A 22,096-nucleotide genomic window follows, 5' to 3' on the forward strand; every position below is an offset into this window, starting at 1 on the left:
TAGAATGCAAGATTGTTTTCTCTCACTCTGAAAACTCCAGGTCCAACAGTGCTGAGATCTGGAGAGGATTTCCTGGGATTGGATGACATGGTTGCATTTTTGAAGCCAATTTATTCAAACAACAATTTTAATAGTTCTGTTCCTCAGGAGCGTGGTTGAGTGGTGATGGTTACTAGAACTTAAAATGCTACCGTATAGGCAGTTCTTGTCTTCATCACACTCAGGCACTGGAGTCACAAAACTCAAAGGTACTGCTTGCTCTTGGAGTTCAGAAGCTGGATTCTGCCACTTGTTAGCTGCGTGACTATGAACAGCTCACTGAATGTTACCCGTGCAACTATGCTGTGACTGGGTGACTGTGAACATGTCTTTAAATCTTGTTTCAAGAATTTTCCAGTATCTACATTGTGTGACTCTGTTGTTATATTTCATTTGCCCTATTCATTTGGAAATTTCTATACAGATAAAGACCATAGATGATGGTTGACAAGGTTCTTATGTTTTGCCATCTTAAGCAGTTTTATAGTAAGAGAAACTTGGGAAACTTGTAGAAAACTTCAGCTGATAAACAGGTAATTTCTGGCTTCCCAATGAAGTTAAAAGTGTTCCGATGTTATCTACCCATGAAATGCTGTGTGAGATGCTGTATTTGTGAGTATATCTTTAGATACTTGGAATCATTTGGGGTATTGTAGAAAGAATTTTGATTATTGTCTGAAAGGCATATTGGATTATCCCACTACAATGCATACCATTGCATAATATTTGTGTAACTAATATCTGTTATCAAATTAACAATGTCACAAAGAAGATAGTTCTTGCTCAGTAAGATAAAAGAACTGGTTTTCTTAAAGAAAACAGGTAAACAGAAAATAGGTGTATGTAAGATATACAAGCTGGTTTAGTTTTATCTGCTGAGATTGACAAAAATAATATAAATAACAATAAGAATGGCAATTCCATTTTCTGAGCACGTAGCAGGTACCTGGCAAGGTGCAACGTAACTTACCTGTGATGTCTTACATTATCCTAACAATGATTTTGGAGATGTGGAAGAGAACTTGGTATCCTCTTGTTCCTTGTGGGAATACTCCCTTTCTCTTTCTTAGCTTTCTCATGCTTTCAGAACCAGTTCCTGTGTCTAACACATAACTCTAATAAATGGTTGGCATTTGTTGAATAAGTGCTTGGATGAGCGAGGGCTGATTTTATCAATGTGAATGGAGGGGACAGTGTTATTGTGCCAAAGTTTATTTAAAATTTAGATTTGTGTAGGTCTTTTAAAGTTTATTTTTATTTTATCTATTTTAAGATGGGGTCTCGCTCTGTCACCCAGGCTGGAGTGCAGTGGCATGATCTCAGCTCACTGCAATCTCTGCCTCCATGCTCAAGCCATCTTCCTGCCTCAGCCTCTGCACTAGCTGGGACCACAGGCACAAGCCACCACGCCCGCCTAATTTGTTTCTTGTATTTTTGGTAGAGAGGGGGTTTCACCAAGTTTCCTAGGCTGGTCTTAAACTCCTGGAGCTCAAGCCATCCACCTGCCTCAGCTTCCCAAAGTGCTGGGATTACTGGCATGAGCCACTGTGCCTGGCCAAAAATTTATATTTGAACCCAGCTCTGTGCCTTCTGGCAGCCTAGACTAAAACAGAGGCAGAGCCAATGGTGAATTGTATTAGCACTTCTTATTTACTGAGCAGTTAGTGTGTGCTAAGCCCTGTATTCATGAATTTAAATACTAGCTCACATATTGATTACTCAGTATGTACTAACATTTTCTTTTTCTTTTCCTTCCTTCCCTCCCTCCCTCTCTCCTTCCCCTTCTCCTTCTTTTCTTTCTTCCTCCTTCCTTCCTTCTTTCCTCCCTCCCTCCGTTCTTTCTTTCTCTTCTTTCTTTCTTTCTCTTTTCTTTCTTTTTTTCTTTCTCTTTCTCTTTTTCTTTCTTTCCTCTTCCTTTTTAATTTTTTTTGAGACAGGGTCTCACTCTGTTGCCCAGGCTGGAGTGCAGTGGTGCAGTCTCAGCTCACTGCAACTTCTGCCTCCTGGGTTCAAGTGATTCTTCTGCCTCAGCCCTTGGACCACAGGTGTACGCCACCGTACACAGCTAATTTTTGTATTTTTTTTTTTTTTGTAGAGCCTGGGTCTTGCTATGTTGCCCAGGCTGGTCTTGAATGCCTGGGCTCAAGCAATCCACCCACCTCGACGTCCCAAAGTGCTGGGATTACAGGTGTGAGCCACCTTGCCAGGCCTAACATTTTCTTAAGTACATTATATATAAAGTAGAGACGACAGGATGCCTAGTTATATTTGCATTTCTGATAAAAACAAATAATTTTGATATAATTGTGAGACAAGAAACTATTTGTTTTTCACCTGAAATTCAAATTTGATTGAGCGTCTTGTAGTTTTATTTGCTAAATCTGGCAACCTTACTTATACGCATTATCTTACTTAATAATTCATCAATCCCAAGAGGCTCATTTTAAAAATGGCAGCATTGAGGTTTACAAAGCTTGTGTAACTTGTTCGAGGTTACACAGCTACTGAGTGGTGAACCAGGATGGAAATCCAGATAGGCCCAGATAGACTGGTTTCAAAAACCGTATCTTTAACCACAATGCTATGCTCCCAACACCCTTATGAGGTAGGCACATTATCCCCACTTTATACATCAGATATCAGAATTAGAGAACCGAATGAGCTTGTGCCATGTTCTATAACTAACAAGAGAGGCGGAGTTGTGGTTTGAATTGAGGGATGCCTGTCTCCAGAGTCAGCGCTTTTAATCCCTATCTTTTTTTTTTTTTTTTTTTTTTTCCTTTGAGACGGAGTCTTGCTCTGTTGCCAGGCTGGAGCACAGTGGCGCAGTCTCGGCTCACTGCAATCTCCGTCTCCTGGGTTCAAGCAATTCTTCCGTCTCAGCCTCCCAAGTAGCTGGGACTACAGGCACGTGCCAAACGCCTGGCTAATTTTTATATTTTTAGTAGAGACAGGGTTTCATCATGTTGGCCAGTATGATCTTGATCTCTTAACCTTGTGATCCACCCGCCTCGGCCTCCCAAAGTGCTGGATTTACAGGTGTGAACCACTGTGCCCGGCCTAATCCCTATCTTTAAAGATAAAATCATATAACTGGAATTTTTTTTAAGGTCAGAGACCAATGAAGTTTTTCAGTTGTTAATATTTTCTTCCAGAAGAATACAGGACAAAGGATAATGAAAAATAAATGCCTAGGGAAGGCCCATTGCCATTTGGTGTCAACAAATTATATAGTGTCGCCAAGATTCCTTTTAGAGTAAGAATTTATTTCACTATTTTTAATAGCTTAAATGTTGGCATTAGAATGTTTCTGTAGCTAGGGGATGTGAACTGCAGAGAAGCTGATTCATCTTTCAGCATTTTGCCTTATGCACATGTCTGCTCGGAGGATTTATTAAACATTTATTAAACAGCCTAGAGACCTTCTGCATGATTATGGTGAAAATATTTCCTAAATATTGCCCTTGTCTACTCTACCTGATCCTTAGAATTAGTAATGACATGTTTCAATCCTAAAGAAACATATGCAGTGTTGCCACTAAATTTATTTATTCTCCTTGTATCTGATCTGATTTTATTTTAACACGGTGACTCAGGACAAATCTAAGACACAATACAAACGTCAGCTTGTCAGTAAAGAGAATTTCTTAAATAAGGAAATCAGACGTATTTTAAGTTTTAAAAATGTGTTCTTTTGAATCAAACAAAAATCAGTTAAATGGGTATGTTTTCAATGACAGACATTGAAATTATACTCTCAGAATTAAATTAGCCTCATCTCCCTGTTACGTGAGACAACTGGCCATTTGTGTGAAAAGTAATTATGTACTCCAGTGTTTTTTGAAAAGAAGGATGCAGAGAGAGAAAAATACAAGTCTGAGCCACCTACAGATAATAACGCAACTTGGGTCTGATCATTCAGAAGGAAAGAAAAGGCTGTTAGCATCACACACCTCATGGGCGACTGGATGACCTTTGAATCTACTTCGGGTTCTATATTATGAGCTTGAAAATGATTCACTTCTAGGGCATGGGAAATGTCTGTTTAAATACTTCTGAAGGGTCACCACATAAGACCAAGGCTTTTCTTAGGAGGCTCATGATAGTCTTTAGTTACACAGAATGTAAGTGGATGGTTCGCTGCTCTATCATGGTTCATTTGACATAATAAGCACAATACTTTACATGTTTTCACACATCATAGAGGAATAAGATGTTTACATTTGTTGACTCCTTTCGTTTTCATAAATGAAATAGAGCAGGCAGCATTATCCTTGTTTGTGCCTGCTGATGCAGTGCAGCACCGTTTCTGGGATTACACAGTCAGCATACTATGGACCGAAGGCTGAAACTCAGCTCTTAGGTGTATTCTTTGTTATGTAATGTTCTTGCTATATGATTTTACCAGGTATAGTTTGTTATAGGATTAGTCTAAATTTGTTGTTGGGACCTTCAGAGGTAAATGTGGGATATGATGATTTTCTAAAAATTTCTATTTGCTGCTATCTAAAAATTTCTATTACCTTCAGCAATAAAGGTGGCCTGCGATAATTTTCTAAAGATTTCTAATAGCAGCAAATAGAAATTTGAAGCCAAATTTGAGGTGGAACAATGTGTTATCATCCTCCTCGCCTTGTCTTCCCTTGCTCTCTGTGTTTCTTTCTCCTTTCTCAGCATCAAGTGCTCTTATTCTGTCTGCGTTCTTTAATATCCAAGGCCTTTACTGCAAAAGTCACTCAAAACTGGCTTTCAGAGTGAATGTTTATGTCCCAAAATGACCCTCCTTCCACTAAAACCCCAGAACCCTCTCATCCAGGTGATGTGGGCAGAAACCAACCAAGCGATTAGTTCCCAGCTGTCCAGAAATGACGGAATGTGGTTACTTTCAAGGGCACGTACATTTGAAAAGAGAAAACTTGGAGGCTAAGTTGCAGTGAAGAAAAATTAAACTTTTTGTCTTGTGTTTTCGTTACGATTTGTCCAAGATGAATTCGTTTTTATTTAGTCTGCTTAGGCGTGTTGCACCAAGGCTTATGTGTGAGAGTTCATTCATGTCTTTCAATAGTTCTAAGGTATTCTGAGTTACTATATCTTTGAATATTATCATTTCTCCATTCTTTCTGGTCTTTCCTTCTGGAACTCAGATACTTTTGGGATCATCTTAAGGTATTAATACATATTTGGCACATACTGAGTGTTAGATTGTTAGTAACAACGATAACAATAATGATTAATTTAGAAATGGACATGTGGCACTTAGAAATGGCTATACAGGCTTTGGAGTTATAGTTTAGAGAGACAGGAGACAGATACCACCCAGGAAATTGTGTGCAGGGAGCTTGCCTAAACATGCCCGTAGTGGGAAATTCTGTCCCTTAACACATGCAGTAAGAGAAATAAATCAATGTGGAGAGGCTCAGACTAAGGGCCTGTCTGCACACTGGGAGAATGGGGTGGAGCCACCAGGAATTTGTGCCTCATGCAGGGGGAAGGGGCTTGGCCTCTTCTGCTCCTGTGTAGTATTTTATCTGCAAGGTGGCAGCTTGTTGGCAGGACACCCTTTATTTGCTGAGAGCTTTCTTTTAATAAATTCCACTCTTTTCACCTTCCAATGTGCCCATGTGCCTCATTTTTCCTGGTTTTAAAACAAGAACCCAAATTTAGCTGGACTAAGAAACAAACAAAAAAATATTCTGCATCATAGTGACCTGCATGCAAATATATTAGCCGTGTGGTTGGGGCCAAGTTGCTTAGCCTCTTTTAACTTCAGTTACCTTATTTTTAATGTAAGACACTTAACTCACAGAGTTTTAAATAACTTGGTAGTTAGTAGGTTCTCAATAAACATTCGCTTTCCTTTCTTTACTAAAACGTGTTCTTAAAACATCAAAATATCTTGGTTCTTAGGGCGGAGAAAGAACCAAGTCTTGGTTTGCTAAGGCTGCATGAAGGAATGAGGGAGGTAGTTTAAGAATATGCAGGATTCATTTGGGAATTTTAAAATGTGGTCTACGCTGGAAACAAGAAATTTAGGGTAGGGAAAATATAATAAGGGAGCAGATCCATTTGACTGAAGGGAAGGGTTCTGTAGATGCGTAGCAAGAGCTCTGATTAGCGAAGCAGTAGGGGTTGGGCTGAGGATCACTTGCCTGTTTGGTCAGGAGAATGGGCTTTATCTTATACATGCGTTAAAGAGTTTTGAGGAGAGAGCAATGTGATCGAGATCAAGAAATTCAGCCTAATGGCAGTTAGTGGAATGTGTTGGGGTAGTAGAAAGAGAACATAGCAATTGCCAAAGTCTAGGAAAAAGGTTTAAGGCTTGGACTAGTATAATGGCAATGACATTAAAAAGGGAGAGATTGAGACCAAATGTGATGTAGTATTGGAAGAGAGAGGATTTGGTGATTAAATGGGAGAGTGAGGCAAAGTAAAAAATAGAGGAGAACCCAAGGTCTTGAGCTTGGGTGTAAATTCAAGAAGCATGGAAATTTTGAGGTTTAGGAAGGGCAATTAATTTACTTTTAAATATGTGGACAATGTGACGCCAGGACGTCTGGGTGGCTCTATGTAGTTTTGTTGGTTACCCTGAAATATTGGTAGTTTTCCAAACGCCAGAATCTCTATTTTCTCTAGGCTACTGCCTGTGTTCTTTCCTCCACTCATTGCTGGCTAATTCATTCTTTCCCTCCTTCTTCCTTCCTTCCCTTTTCTTTTCTTTTTCTTTCTTTCTTCTTTCTTTCTCTTTCTCTCTTTCTTTCTTCCTTTCCTCTTCTTTTCTTTCCTTTCTTTTTTCTTTTTTTTTCTTTATGTGATGGAGTCTTGCTCTGTCTCCCAGGCTGGAGTGTAGTGGCGCGATCTCCGCTCACCGCAACGTCTGCCTCCTGGGTTCAATTAATTCTTCTGCCTCAGCCTCCCTAGTAGCTGGGATTACAGGAAGCACCACCACACCTGGCTAATTTTTGTATTTTTAGTAGAGATGGGGTTTTGCCATGTTGGCCAGGCTGGTCTCGAACTCCTGACCTCAGGTGATCTACTCACCTTGGCCTCTCAAAGTGCTGGGATTATAGGTGTGAGACACCACAATCGGCCTCTGTGTGTCTTTCAAGACTCAATTTAGGAGGCGTAAGAAAAATCTTCCATGCCCCTACTTCCCAGCTAGGTTTAGATGTGCTTCCTGTGGGATCCAATAAAGTTCTAACTAAACCTCCACCAGAATATTCATCACCCTGTGTTACAATGACTTGTTTACTGGCCTTTCTCCTTCACAGGACTGGGAAATTTCTAGTCTACTGCTCCCAAGCAGAGTTAATATTACATAGAAGACAATTAATAAATAACATATTGAATGATTGAACTCAAGTAGAAATGTCTGTTAAAAATGTGAACAGTGGGCGGCGGCGGCAGGTGTGCGAGGCGCTCCCGGCTCTCTTCTTTCCCCACCTCGGCGGGTGGAGGAGGCCCAAGCGGTACTGGGCGCGCTTCCCGTTCCTCTCTCTCAGGCGTTCTCCCCCTGCCTTCTCGCGCTGCGGGGTCTCTCCGACGCAAGACTGTCCCGGCCCGGATATGGCTCGTGGACAGCAGAAGATTCGGTCTCAGCAGAAAAATGCCAAAAAGCAAGTTGGACAAAAGAAGAAACAAGGACATGACCAAAAGGCTGCTGCCAAAGCTGCCTTAATATATACCTGCACTGTCTGTAGGACACAAATGCCAGACCCTAAGACCTTCAAGCAGCACTTTGAGAGCAAGCATCCTAAGACTCCACTTCCTCCAGAATTAGCTGATGTACAGGCATAAGGTTGTTTACAGGTGAATTCATGACACCTTTGAGTCTTCTACTGTCTCAGACCTTAGGTAACATACCTGCAGCTGCTTTTCTAACAAACTGTTGATCAGCAAAAATAAAGGGGCTACAGAAACACTCATTTTTATGCTGTTCCCTTTTGGGCTTCATGCAAAGACAATTCTGTGTAAATGTACAGTTGACTCTGATTTGGAAATCTGAAAATCAGTCCATCCTTGTTATAAAAAATGTTTTTACAATTGTAATTATATTGATGTTCATATTGTGTAAAATAACTCATTTAATAAAGTAGTACTTTGATTTACAACAACAACAAAAAAATGTGAACAGTAAGGGGATTGTTCTTTTTCTCTCTGAATTCATAGGTACAAATGTAAGTCTCTGCATTTGAATATTTCGTCTTAAGTATCAATTCGTCTGACTGCTTCGTTGACTTAAAACCAGGCCTATTACTTTGCAACCCTTAGGAAAATATTCCATGCTTAATCAAAACCTGTTTGAACAGTTCTCTGGATGGAGGGCATTTTAATTCCTATCCATTTCTTTCTATAACCAAGAATCAGTGGAGCAGCCAGAGAGCAGATTTTCTTGCATTCTCAATGCTCCTTGAGGTACAAACCAATTTTTCAGCTTCCACATATTCTAGCAAATAATTGTTTGGTTCTGAAATAAAACTTTTTTATTACAGCAACAATGATGGGAAACCGGTAGGACAATAAAAATAAAGTCTTAACGCATGGGATGTGCGTGGATCAGGCTGGCAGGATTCCTGGAAGTGGTGAATGGAGCCAGGGCAGAGCTGACTGCTTGAAGGGCCAAGTGCAACACAAATGATTTCCACAAACAGTGCTACTGAGTCTTTGCTGTCCTGTGTGCTTTATCGAATAAAGGGGAAGATGCTCCTGTCCTTGGAGGGAAATAGACTTCTTTTGATGTTGCTAACAAAGAGAAGCCCACTGGCAGTGCACACTATGACATTTGCTTTGGGTTTTAAAAACGCATAGCACAACCTGGTTGAAAAATGGAAATTCTATATGGCAGCTGCCTGTGACACGTAAGGCAAGTTATCCCAGCTCATTAATGATGTGACAGAGAAAAAAGAAAAGCTCGTCACTACCACCGAGGCAAAACAATGTATTGGCTGATGAGCAATGTTACAAAAAAAGAAAAAAGAAATTGATTGGGAAGCAAAAGACTGTGGTGGAACAGAGTATGAGCTTTGAAGATAGACCTGAATTGTGATTTTCTGTGTTCTGGTTTTTGAACTTTATAATAGGAATGATACAGATATTTCTATGGGTTCATAAGGATTAACCCAGAAAATACGCCCAACAGAGAATATATTTCTGGCAAAGACAGCGTGCATTTCTTAACACTTCTTGGGGGTCTGTATTAAATAGGATACTTGCTTGATTATGGAGTTCATCTGTTAAAAACAATTTAAGGCTTAGGATGAATGTATCCTCCATTTAAGGTGGTATCAATTATTAACATAACCTCCCCCCCGCCATATCCTTTATTTTTACGGATATAAGTGATGTGTCCAGTGCATCCATACACAAATGACCTCTGAAGACAGTGGTGGAAAGACAGCGGAAACGAACCTTTTCATTACCTGTGCCATGCAGGGAGGAAAATAACTTTAAAACTGTAGCCGTGGTAGTCTGAAGCTTCTCAACCCTGCTTAGCTCTACTTCAGACTCGTGTGTGTGTATGTGCGTGTGCACATGAACATGTGAGCGTGTGTGCACACGCATGCACCATACTCTATAGAGAAAGAGTCTACTGGAGGGCAAAAGAAGAATTTGAAAGTTTGGAGACTGTCTCAACCTAAAAACGTTCAGAAAGCAGCACATTTCTCTCTTATTTGTGTCTGAATCCTGTTTGTCTAGATTTTAGGGAAGTTTTTGAAAGACATGGAATAAGACAGAATCTGACAACCACAAAGAATAACTGCGCATTTGCTAGGTAGCTTCAAGGACAGCCATAATTTCAGTTCATTTTTAGAGTTTAGGTCAAATAGATTGTATTTTCTTGAGTGAACACACTGGTCAATGTAATACGGGGGTGGGGAGAACTAGCTAGATTAGTTGCTTATATAATCCAGATATAGGGTTAAGGAATGAGAAATAAGGTGTTTCTGGAAACTACCAGAAACCAGGTGTCCATGAGAATCCTCTTGATCCTTGCAGAAATGACTCAGGCATGGCCAGGAGATCCAGTGGCAGATGGAATTAGAGTTTTATATGAGGTATGAAAATGTCGAAATGGCAAAGAGCAAGCAGTGCGGGGTGGGAAATAGACAGGAGAAGAAGGATATTGAGATATTAAGACCAAACATCCACCTTTATACCGTCAAAAGATTCCAGGACGTAGGATGTAAATAGAGCCCTGTTAGCAGTAAGAATCATGAGCTCTTTCTAGGCATATAGGCAGAGAATAAGGAAATGAATGGAAGGGGTCCTCATGGTGGTGGGAATACTGTATTTAAGAGACAAAGTGATCTCAGTCCAAATGCAGCTCCTACCCCTTAGTAGCTGATCATCTATTCACATATTTAAGCCTCATTTTCCTCATTTATAAAATGGTAAATATTAACAACTACCCTGCAGAGCTATTGTAAAGATAAAATAAATAAAAGGATACAAACCGTGTATGACAGTCTATGGCACACAATAGGGCTTAAAATGGTAGTTACTGTTATATTTTACAGAACTAATTAAAAAGGATTTTAAATCCTGGATAAGATAGCGGCCACCTTGTGTTTAATTCTCACTTGAATTTAAAGTAACTTTCCCTAGATCAACCCCTTTGAGATGACAGGGTTAAAATTTCCTAGCATATCCCCTGAAAGGATGCCTTACTGATGCAGGTGAATGCACTTCTGAAGCAGCCTTCTATTTTCTGAGATGAAAGCAGCATTGAATTCAGATAACACAGTTGGACGTGTCTGTTTTCGATTGTTGATAAATATTTCATTTTACATTTTAAATTCATATGGGCCACCAAATCAGTGAAGATGAAAAAGAATTCAGTACTAGTCCATCCTTCTGCAGGATTGTGTCTTAGAACGTACTTGTTCTCGTTTTGTTCAATTGAGGTTGAGGCGTCTTGGCAGCTGGACCCTGACAGCTATTTCACAGCTGTAGAGAGCACACTATGTGGATGAGTTTCTTTTCCCCGTTAGTGAGTCTAAAATATCCTCCTTCTAGGATGAACTGAAAAGCAATCATTACTTATCTAGCTACAGGCTTGATTTTTTATTTCAAATAATATCATATTTGGGCTACCAATGTTACGTGTCTACATGTCTTGCATTGGAATGAAAGAGGTGTAGCTGTTTCATTATATTTTACATTTTACAGCAATGTACTGTGACATCTTGGAGCTAAGTACAGGGTGGGATTTTAACATATACATGAAAATGACATTTGATCAGAAGAATTCAGAAAGCAAGTAAAAATGTCTAAAAGCACAAATATTTACATGATTGTATTACTGTCCCTGATGTAGTCAGTTTCTGGAGGGTTGAGCCTTCCTCTCTCTAAATTTCAATTATATTATTAGCAGTAGGCTGTCTTCACAGTAATTGGTACACTCACTTTATCTAATGGGGTATTTTTCATCTAATTGACTCCAAATTTATCATACAAATGTCAAAGCCAAATTTTCCTGTAATAACTTATTATCTCTGCAGTTCTGGCTCAGTGCACCCACAAGAAATGGCATAACAATCATTTTTGGGCAAGTGAAGGACAGCAACTTAATTTTCTTACCTTAGATAATAAAAGATAGCTATTTTGGTAAAAGAAGAAACTTTTAATATGTTCACTTAATTTTGCAACATTTCTAATTTACCCGATTGGCCTTTTTCCTACTGTGTACATAGGAATGAATATTCTTGTTAAGAGGGAGCATTAGGAAGGCAGTAGGATAGACAGGAACAAGAAATAGGACCAGAAGCCGGAGGTCTGGATGCAGCTCTGAAGTTGAATGATTTTGGACAAATCACCTCATTTCCCCGATTCTCATATATCAAATGAGAAGCCTAGAATGATTATTTCATAAACTTCAGTCATTTATGTATTGCCTTCAAGGCCTTTACACATTTATATACTAACTGTCCACTTTTTCACCTAACATATTTCGTTGTCTCAACTAACTCATAAAAATATATATATTTGAAAAGCAGTGATAAGATGGGTGACTAGGAACAGCTCCAGTCTGCGCCTCCCAGTGAGATCAATGCAGAAGGTGGGTGATTTCTGCATGTCCAACTGAGGTACCTGGCTCATCTCACTGGGACTGGTTAGACAGTGGGTGCAGCCCACAGGGCCGGCGGCGGGGGGGGGGGGGGGGGGGGTGGGGTGGGGCGGTGCGAGCTGAAGCAGGGTGGGGTGTTTCCTCACTCAGGAAGTGCAAGGGATCGGGGAACTCCCTCCCCTAGCCAAGGGAAGCTGTGAGGGACCCTGCTGTGAGGAATGGTGCATTCTGGCCCAGATACTACGCTTTCTCCACAATCTTCACAGCCCGCAGATCAGGAGATTCCCTCGGGTGCCTACATCACCAGGGCCCTGGGTTTCTAGCACAAACTGGGCGGCTGTTTGGGCAGACACCAAGTTAGCTGCAGGAGTTTTTTTAATACCCCAGTGGCACCTGGAATGCCAGTGAGACAGAACTGTTGGGCTGAAGCCAGGGAGCCAGTGGTCTAGCCCAGCGGATCCCAGCCCCACAGAGCCCAGCAAGCTAAGGTCCGTGGCTTGAAATTTTTGCTGCCAGCACTGCAGTTTGAAGTCGACCTAGGATGCTTGAGCTTGGTGGGGGGAGGGACATCCACCATTACTGAGGCTCGAGTATGTGGTTTTCCTCTCACAGTGTAAACAAAGCCACCGGGAAGATCAAATAGGGTGGGCCCCACTACAGCTTGGCAAAGCTGCTATAGCCAGACTTCCTCTCCAGATTCTTCCTCTCTGGGCAAGGCATCTCTGAAAGAAAGGCAGCAACCCCAGTCAGGGGCTTTTAGATGAAACTCCCATCTCCCTGGGACAGAGTATCTGGAAAAAGGGGAGGCTGTGGGTGCAGCTTCAGCAGACTTAAACATTCCTGCTTGCCGATCTGAAGACAGCAGCAGAGCTCCAAGAACAGTGCTCGAGTTCTGCTAAGGTACAGACTGCTTCTTCAAGTGAGTCTCTGACCCCTGTGCCTCCTGACTGAAAGACACCTCCCAGCAGGGGTCAACAGATGCCTCATACAAGAGAACACTGGCTGGCTCTGGCAGGTGCCCCTCAGGACAAAGCTTCCAAGGAAGGAACAGGCAGTAATTTTGGCTGTTCTGCAGCCTCCACTGGTGATACTCAGGCAAACAGAGTCTGGAGTGGACCTCCAGCAAACTCCAGCAGAGCTCCAGCGGAGCTGCAGCAGAGGGGCTTGACTGTTAGAAGGAAAACTAGCACACAGAAAGGAACAGCATCAACATCAACAAAAAAGACATCTACACAAAAACCCCATCTGAAGATCAGCAACATAAAAAACCACTGGTAGATAATTCCATAAAGATGAGGAAAAACCAGCACAAAAAGACGGAAAATTCCCAAAATCAGAATGCCTCTTCTCCTCCAAAGGATCACAACTCCTCACCAGCAAGAGAACAAAACTGGACAGAGAATGAGTTTGATGAATTGACAGAAGTAGGCTTCAGAAGGTGGGTAATAACAAACTTCTCCAAGCTGAAGGAGCATGTTCTAACCCAATGCAAGGAAGCTAAGAACTTTGAAAAAAGGTTAGAGAAATTGCTAACTAGAATAACCAGTTTAGAGAAAAACATAAATGACCTGATGAAGCTGAAAAACACAACACGAGAACTTTGTGAATCATACACAAGTATCAATAGTTGAATCGATCAAGCAGAAGAAAGGATATCAGAGATTAAAGATCAACTTAATGAAACAAAGCATGAAGATAAGATTAGAGAAAGAAGAATAAAAAGGAACAAAGCCTCCAAGAAATATAGGACTATGTGAAAAGACCAAACCTACGCTTGACTAGTGTACCTGAAGGTGAAGGGGAGAATGAAACCAGGTTGGAAAACACTCTTCAGGATATTATCCAAGAGAACTTCGCCAACCTAGCCAGACAGCCCAACATTCAAATTCAGGACATGCAGAGAACTCCACAATGATACTCCTTGAGAAGAGCAACCCTAAGACACATAATTGTCAGATTCACCAAGATTGAAATGAAGGAAAAAATGTTAAAGGCAGCCAGAGAGAAAGATCGGGTTACCCACAAAGAGAATCCCATCAGACTAGCAGCAGATCTCTCTGCAGACACCCTGCAAGCCAGAAGACAGTGGGGGCCAATATTCAACATTGCTAAAGAACAGAATTTTCAACCCAGAATTTCATATCCAGCCAAACTAAGTTTTACAGTGAAGGAGAAATAAAATCCTTTACAGACAAGCAAATGCTTTTGTCACCACCAGGCTTCCCTTATAAGAGCTCCTGAACGTGGAAAGAAAAAACTGGTACCAGCCACTGCAAAGCATACCAAATTGTAAAGATTTTCTTTCTTTAACACTGAAGAAACTGCATCAACTAACAGGAAAAATGACCAGCTAGCATCATAATGACAGAATCAAATTCTCACATAAAAATATTAACCTTAAATGTAAATGGGCTAAATGCCCCAATTAAAAGACACAGACTGGCAAATTGGATAAAGAGTTTAGATTTATCAGTGTGCTGTATTCAGGAGCCCCATCTCATGTGCAAAGACACACATAAGCTTAAAATAAAGGGATGAAAGAATATTTGTCAAGCAAATGGAAAGCAAAAAAAAAAAAAAAAAAGAAAAGCAGGAGTTGAAATACTAGTCTCTGATAAAACAGACTTTAAAACAACAAAGATTAAAGAAAAGACTAACAGCATTATATAATGGCAAACGCATCTATGCAACAATAAGAGCTAACTATATTAAATATATATGCACCCAATACAGGAGCACTTAGATTCATAAAGTAAGTTCCTGGAGACCTACAAAGAGGCTTAGATTTCCACACAATAGTAGTGGGAGACTTTAACACCCCACTATCAATATTAGACAGATCAATAAGACAGAAAATTAACAAGGGTATTCAGGACTTGAACTCAGCTCTGAACCAAGCTGACCTAATAGACATCTACAGAACTCTCCACCCTAAATCAATAGAATACATATTCTTCTAAGCACCATATGGCACTTATTTTGAAACTGATCCCATAATTGGAATTGAAACACAGCTCAGCAAATGCAAAAGAACAGAAATCATAACAAATAATCTCTCAGACCACAGTGCAATCAAATTAGAACTCAGAATTAAGAAACTCACTCAAAACCACACAACTACATGGAAGCTGAACAACCTTCTCCTGAATAACTACTCGGTAACTAATGAAATAAAGGCAGAAATAAAGTTGTTCTTTGAAACCAATGAGAACGAAGGCATAACATCACAGAATCTCCGGGACACAGCTAAAGCAGTGTTTAGAGGGAAATTTATATCACTAAATGCCCACAGGAGAGAGCAGGAAATATCTAAAATCGACATCATAACATCATAATGAAAAGAACTAGAGAAGCAAGAGCAAACAAATTCAAAAGCTAGTAGATGGCAAGAAACAACTAAGATTAGAGCAGAATTTAAGGAGATAGAGTTGTGAAAAGTCCTTCCCCAAAAAATGAATGAATCCAGGAGCTGGTTTTTTGAAAAGATCAACAAAATAGACTGCTAGCCAACTAATAAAGAAGAAAAGAGAGAAGAATCAAATAGGCACAATAAAATATGATAAAGGGGATATCACCACTGATCCCACAGAAATACAAACTACCATCAGATAATACTATAAACACCTCTATGCAAGTAAACTAGAAAATATAGAAGAAAGGGATAAATTCCTGAACATATACATCCTCCCAAGACTAAACCAGAAAGAAGTGGATCCCTGAATAGACCAATAACCAGTTCTGAAACTGAGGCAGTAATTAATAGCCTACTAACAAAACAAAACAAAAATTCCAGGACCAGATGGGTGAATTCCAGGGTTCACCACTGAATTCTACCAGAGATACAAAAAGGAGCTGGTACTATTCCTTCTGAAACTATTCCAAACAATAGACAAAAAGGGATTCCTTCCTAACTCGTTTTATGAGGCCAGCATCATTCTGATATCAAAATCTGGCAGGAAAACAACAAAAATAGAAAATTTCAGGCCAATTTCTCTGATGGACATCAATGTGAAAATCCTCAATAAAATACTGGCAAACCAAATCCAACCACGCATCAAAAAGCTTATCCACTACGATCAAGTCAGCTTCATCCCTGACATGCAAGGTTGGTTCAACATATGTTAATCAATAAACATAATCCATCCTATAAACAGAACCAATGACAATGACCACATGATTATCTCAATAGATGCAGAAAAGACCTTTCATAAAATTCAACATGCCTTCATGCTAAAAACTCTCAATAATCCAGGTATTGATAGAACATATCTCAAAAAAAAATAAGAGCTATTCATGACAAATCCACTGCCAATATCATACTGAATGGGCAAAAGTTGGAAGCATTTCCTTTAAAAACCAGCACAAGACAAGGATGCCCACTCTCACCACTCTCATTCAACATAGTATTAGAGGTTCTGGCCAGGGTAGTCAGGCAAGAGAAAGAAATAAAGTCTATTCAAATAGGAAGAGAGGAAGTCAAATTGTGTGTGTTAGCAGATGACATGATTGCATATTTAGGAAACCTCATCATCTCAGCCCAAAATCTCCTTAAGCTGATAAGAAACTACAGAAAAACCTCAGGATACAAAATCAATGTGCAAAAATCACAAGCATTCCTATACACCAATAATAGACAAACAGAGAGCCAAATCATGAGTGAACTCCCATTCACAATTGCTACAAAGAGAATAAAATATCTAGGAATACAACTTATAAGGGATGTGAAGGACCTCTTCAAGGAGAACTGCAAACCACTGTTCAAGGAAATAAGAGAGGACACAAACAAGTGGAAAAACATTCCATGCTCATGGGTAGGAAGAATCAACATGGTGAAAATGGCCATACTGCCCAAAGTAATCTATAGATTCAGTGCTATCCCCATCAAGCTACCATTGATATTCTTCACAAAATTAGAAAAAACTACTTTAAAAAGAGCCCGTATAGCCAAGACAATCCTAAGCAAAAAAACCCCAAAACTGTAGGCATCATGCTACCTGACTTCAAACTATAATACAAGGCTACAGTGAGCAAAAGAGCATAGTTCTGGTACCAAAACAGAGATACAGACCAATGGAACAGAACAGAGGCCTCAGAAAGAACACCACACATCTACAACCATCTGATCTTTGACAAACCTGACAGAAACAAGCAATGGGGAAAGTATTACCTATTTAATAAATGGTGTTGGGAAAACTGGCCAGCTGTATGCAGAAAACTGAAACTGAACCCCTTCCTTACACCTTATATGAAAATTAACTCAAGATGGATTAAAGACTCAAACATAAGACCTAAACCCATAAAAAGTCTAAAAGAAAACCTAGGCAATATCATTCAGGACATAGGCATGGGCAAAGACTTCATGACTAAAACACCAAAAGCAGTGGCAACAAAAGCCAAAATTCCCAAATGAGATTTAATTAAACTAAAGAGCTTCTGCACAGCAAAAGAAACTAGCATCAGAAAAGGTAACCTACAGAATGGGAGACAATTTTTGCAATCTATCTGTCTGACAATGGGCTAATATCCAGAATCTACAAGTAATGTAAACAAATTTACAAGAAAAAAACAACCCCATCAAAGAGTGGGTGAAGAATATGAACAGACGCTTCTCAAAAGAAGACATTTATGTGGCCAACAAACATGAAAAAAGCTCATCATCACTGGTCATTAGAGAAATGTAAATCAAACCACAATGAGATACCATCTCATGCCAGTTAGAATGGCAATCATTAAAAAGTCAAGAAACAACAGATGCTGGAAAGGATGTGGAGAAATAGGAATGCTTTTACACTGTTGGTGAGAGTGTAAATAAGTTCAGCCATAGTGGAAGACAGTTTGGTGATTCCTCAAGGATCTAGAACCAGAAATACCATTTGACCAAGGAATCCCATTACTGGATATATACACAAAGGATTACAAATCATTCTACTATAAAGACACATGTACATGTATGTTTATTGCAGCACTGTGCACAATAGCAAAGACTTGGAACCTACCCAAATGCCCATCAATGATAGATTGGATAAAATAAATGTGGCACATATACACCATGGAATACTATGCAGCCATACAAAAGGATAAGTTTAGGTCCTTGCAGGGACATGGATGAAGCTGGAAGCCATCATTCTCAGCAAACTAACACAAGAACAGAAAACAAAACATGGCACATTCTCACTCATAAATGGGAGTTGAACACATGGACACATGGAGGGGAACATCACACACCAGGTCCTGTTGGGGCATGTGAGGGCTAGAGGAGGAATAGCATTAGTAGAAATACCTAATGTAGATGATGGGTTGATGGGTGCAGCAAACTACCACAGCACGTGTATACCTGTGTAAGAAAGCTGCATGTTCTGTACATGTATCCCAGAACTTAAAGTATAATATTAAAAAGTTAGAAAAGAAAATAAGCATCAGATCTGACAAATATGTGTGTGTGTGTGTGTGTATATATATATATATTTGAAAAAGAAACTTAAAACAACAAATACAAAAGCGGTCCACCTGTAATAAATGTAACCCTGACATGAATAAATAAAAACCAAATTAAAGGAGATACACTTGATGACCAACAGTGAAAATCATATCAAAAATAATGTTTCCATTATTTTATTATCATTACTCACATGGTTTGTAATTTATACCACTAGCAGAATGCACAACAGACTTTGCAAAACAGAAGCAGTGGACTAGATGATTTTTGTTTTGTTTTTTTCTGCACTGAAAGTCCATGATTAAGTTAAGGAAAGACCCTTCTTGTGTACATTTCAGTAGTGCCATCCTGCCTCAGAAATCCTTCTGAATTATTTCTATGGAAAGTGGGATATTCCCAGTGAATGGGTGAATTATGACATACTATCTTGTTCTCCAGAGGAACCATAGAAAACATGGAGACTCGTGGAAATGTAAGAGTGAGAGATTAAATAGAAAAATAATGTTATTTGCTTTTATGGAACATTAAATTTAAGAAACTTAATAGGATACTAATTAAGACAAAAATATGAAGTATGATATTATTTAGGGTATGTTTTTAAAATTGGCAATACCTTGGTCTATCTTTGGTCTATGTACCAAATTATATAGCTATGCTCATATACAGAGTGTGCTTTTGTGCATGGTCTAAAAAGATTTAGATGAGTTCTGAATTAGAAAAGGGGTATGAAGAATCAGTGGAGGAATGAATCCCACATTTACAGATGGAAGTGGGAAGTTCAAAATTCCTGGTGGTTTTGGTATAATTCCTCTGTAATTTCTCCATCTTGTCAATTTAGTTGTAAGCAGAATCACTGTAAGTCTAATACATTAGGTCCCTGGCTTCTAGCTGTTACTCTGAGTATTGTTTATAAAGCACAGAGGGGGAAAAAAAAACACCCTGTTAAAACTATTACTCTCCACCACTGGAAATAAAAGAACTTACGAAGAAAAGAACAAAAGAATTATCTTCGGGGGCCAAATGAGGACTTTTCCCATTTCCTTCTTTTGTCTTCAACAGCAACTTGATGCTACAGAGAAAAAAAAAAAACAAAGAAAGGAAACAGAGAAACAAAGGAACAAAGAAAGGAAAAAGAGGGAAATTTGCCTATTTGCACCTTTATCCACTGAAGTTCCTGACTAGAGACTTTTAGAAAAAAAAACAAACCATGGAATTTTCTGAGTAATTACAAAAGTGATAAATTTACTAATAATAGACTTTAACAGAGAAGAAAAGAGAGATTGAAAGGCTTTTCCAAGTATAAGAAATACATTTAGAATGGAAACAAGTGAGGAAGAACTTGAACATATTCAAGTCAGCAGTTTATAGCACTTATTACTGAAACCACATACTTTGACAGAAAAACACGTTCTTGCACTGTTCATTTAATATTTTATGCATATTTATTTTGTTTAATGTCACACTATTTAAAGTTCCTGGAAGACATAGATTGGGTTTAGAGCAAGGCTTCATTGTAAACTTATGCTTTGAAGCTTTTCTTAGCTAAAAACACATAGCAGTAACATACTAAAACTTAAAAAGAAAAGAATTTTTAAAGACATAAATACATCTGTCTGGGTGGTGTAGGTTAGGCTGCTGTAGAAAACAACATCAAAATCTCTGTGACTTAAAACAGAAAGGTTTATTTCTTGTTCACACTATATTCCCATTGTGTGTTGATTCAGGGCTTTGCTCCATGATATCCTCACCTTGACATTCAGGTGGATGGCAGGACTACTACGGGGTGCATTGCTAGTTGCTATGGCCGAGGAAAGAGGGCATGATGAATCATGTACTAGCTGTTTACAGCTTCTTCCTAAAGGAGACACATGCCACATCCACTCGTATTTTATTCACCAGAGCAAATCACAAAGCCATGTCTAAGGTAGAGAAGTGAAATTTTACCAAGTGCCTGAAAAGAAAAGTGGAAATATTTGTTAGAAATTATTATTATTATTATAGCTATGTTGAAATTAACACCACCTTGGCCCCAAATTGAACAGAAATAAAGAGTGGTGTGCAGAAAATAGTTCTTAACTCCAGGGCCAGAGGTAGAGAGACTTAGATAGGTGTTCAATTCTGTGGCATAAAGATGTCCACAAAAGCTATAAATGAGGGCTTGGGGGAGCAAAAGATCCCTGATACAGCCTAGCAGCTAGGATTTGAGATAAGCCCCTGACTAGCTCAGTGGCCCTATCAGTGATAGACCTTTTCATAGATCAAGAGTCCTATTGGATTGCTTGAGGGTCCCTTGAAGAACTGATAGAAACAATAACCAGATGTCTAGTCAGAGGCAGGTAAACATACAGAGTCAGGAAAAATACCCATATTCAAGATGAAAATAAACTCACTCTACTTGTAAAAGGAAAAAGTATTGTCTAAAAAAGTTTTTGTTTATTTAGGAGCTCCAACAAGGTAAAGAAAGCACAGCATTTAAAAATAAAGCCGAGAAATAATCAACATGATTGGGCAGAAATGAAAAAAAAAGACCATGCTGATATGAAGAAGAACCCCTTTGAAATTTCACAAATGAAAAAATTAATCATTCAAATAAAAAACTCCAACATTTAGTATAAACTCAAGACCGGATACAGTTGAAAAGACAATTGGCTGAGTAGAAGATAGTATTGAAGAACGTACCTAGAATATAGCACCACGATAAGAAAGATTTTTTAAAAAAAATGTGAGAGTAGATAAGGGATATGGAAGGACAATTGGGAGACTTCAATGTATGTTTAACTGGCTTTCAAGATAAGACATTAGAGAGATGGCAGAAAAAAAATGAAAAGAAAATAATGGAAAATTTATCAGTATTTTTAAAAAAGTCAATGTCCTCAGATAAAAGTGCATTTTGAGATCTAAGTAGAATAAATAAAAAATAAGTCAAATCTATGGACATTGCAATGAAACTGCAGGTGTGGATAAATTGAAAATCATAATGGCTGTCAGTGAGAAAAACAGATTACTTCAAAAAATGAAAATTAGGCTAATAAGATACAACAATAAAAGACACCAGAGGACAGTGTAGTAATATCTTCACATGTCTGTGGAGACCATAAATGTTAGTCTGAGATTCAATATCTAACTACATTATCATTCAAGATAGAGGGAGAAATAAAGCCATTTACAGACCTATAAAGACTAAGAGTGCATTTGCTACACATGAGCCATTATTAGAAGAACTATTTAAGATGATATTTCAATAAGAATAAATTAAGCTGGAAGGAAAGAGGTTTATATTTTTTAAAAAAGATGGAAAGGGTCATAGTTCAAAACATATTAACATCTTCATCAGGAAGATGACTCTATTTTAAGACTTAGGGGTAATAATGAAAAAAAAAGCACAATTTAGAGGTTCTGTGTCAGTAGGGTGAAAACGAAAGGAAATATTATAGAAGAGGACACATGTACCTTGGATTAATTCAATCTCTTCTTCTTCTCCCCAAACATATATCATAAGAACTGAAAAATACTTGCTAAATTAAATCAAATATGAATTCTGTTGAAATATATGGGCA

At 38.9% G+C, this 22,096-nt stretch overlaps 1 protein-coding gene across 1 annotated transcript; it reads left to right on the plus strand.

The window, feature by feature from the left end:
- The first annotated feature begins 7,594 nt into the window (after positions 1-7,594).
- Positions 7,595-8,147, plus strand: LOC105705580 (zinc finger protein 706-like). The gene has a single exon (XM_064378506.1). The coding sequence runs from the start codon at positions 7,603-7,605 to the stop codon at positions 7,831-7,833; it is 231 nt and encodes a 76-aa protein (XP_064234576.1). The 5' UTR covers positions 7,595-7,602; the 3' UTR covers positions 7,834-8,147.
- The last annotated feature ends 13,949 nt before the right edge of the window (positions 8,148-22,096 follow it).

Source organism: Aotus nancymaae, unplaced genomic scaffold, assembly GCF_030222135.1.
Source record: "Aotus nancymaae isolate 86718 unplaced genomic scaffold, 86718_ANA_hifiasm-v0.15.2.pri h1tg000019l, whole genome shotgun sequence".
NCBI lineage: Eukaryota > Metazoa > Chordata > Mammalia > Primates > Aotidae > Aotus > Aotus nancymaae.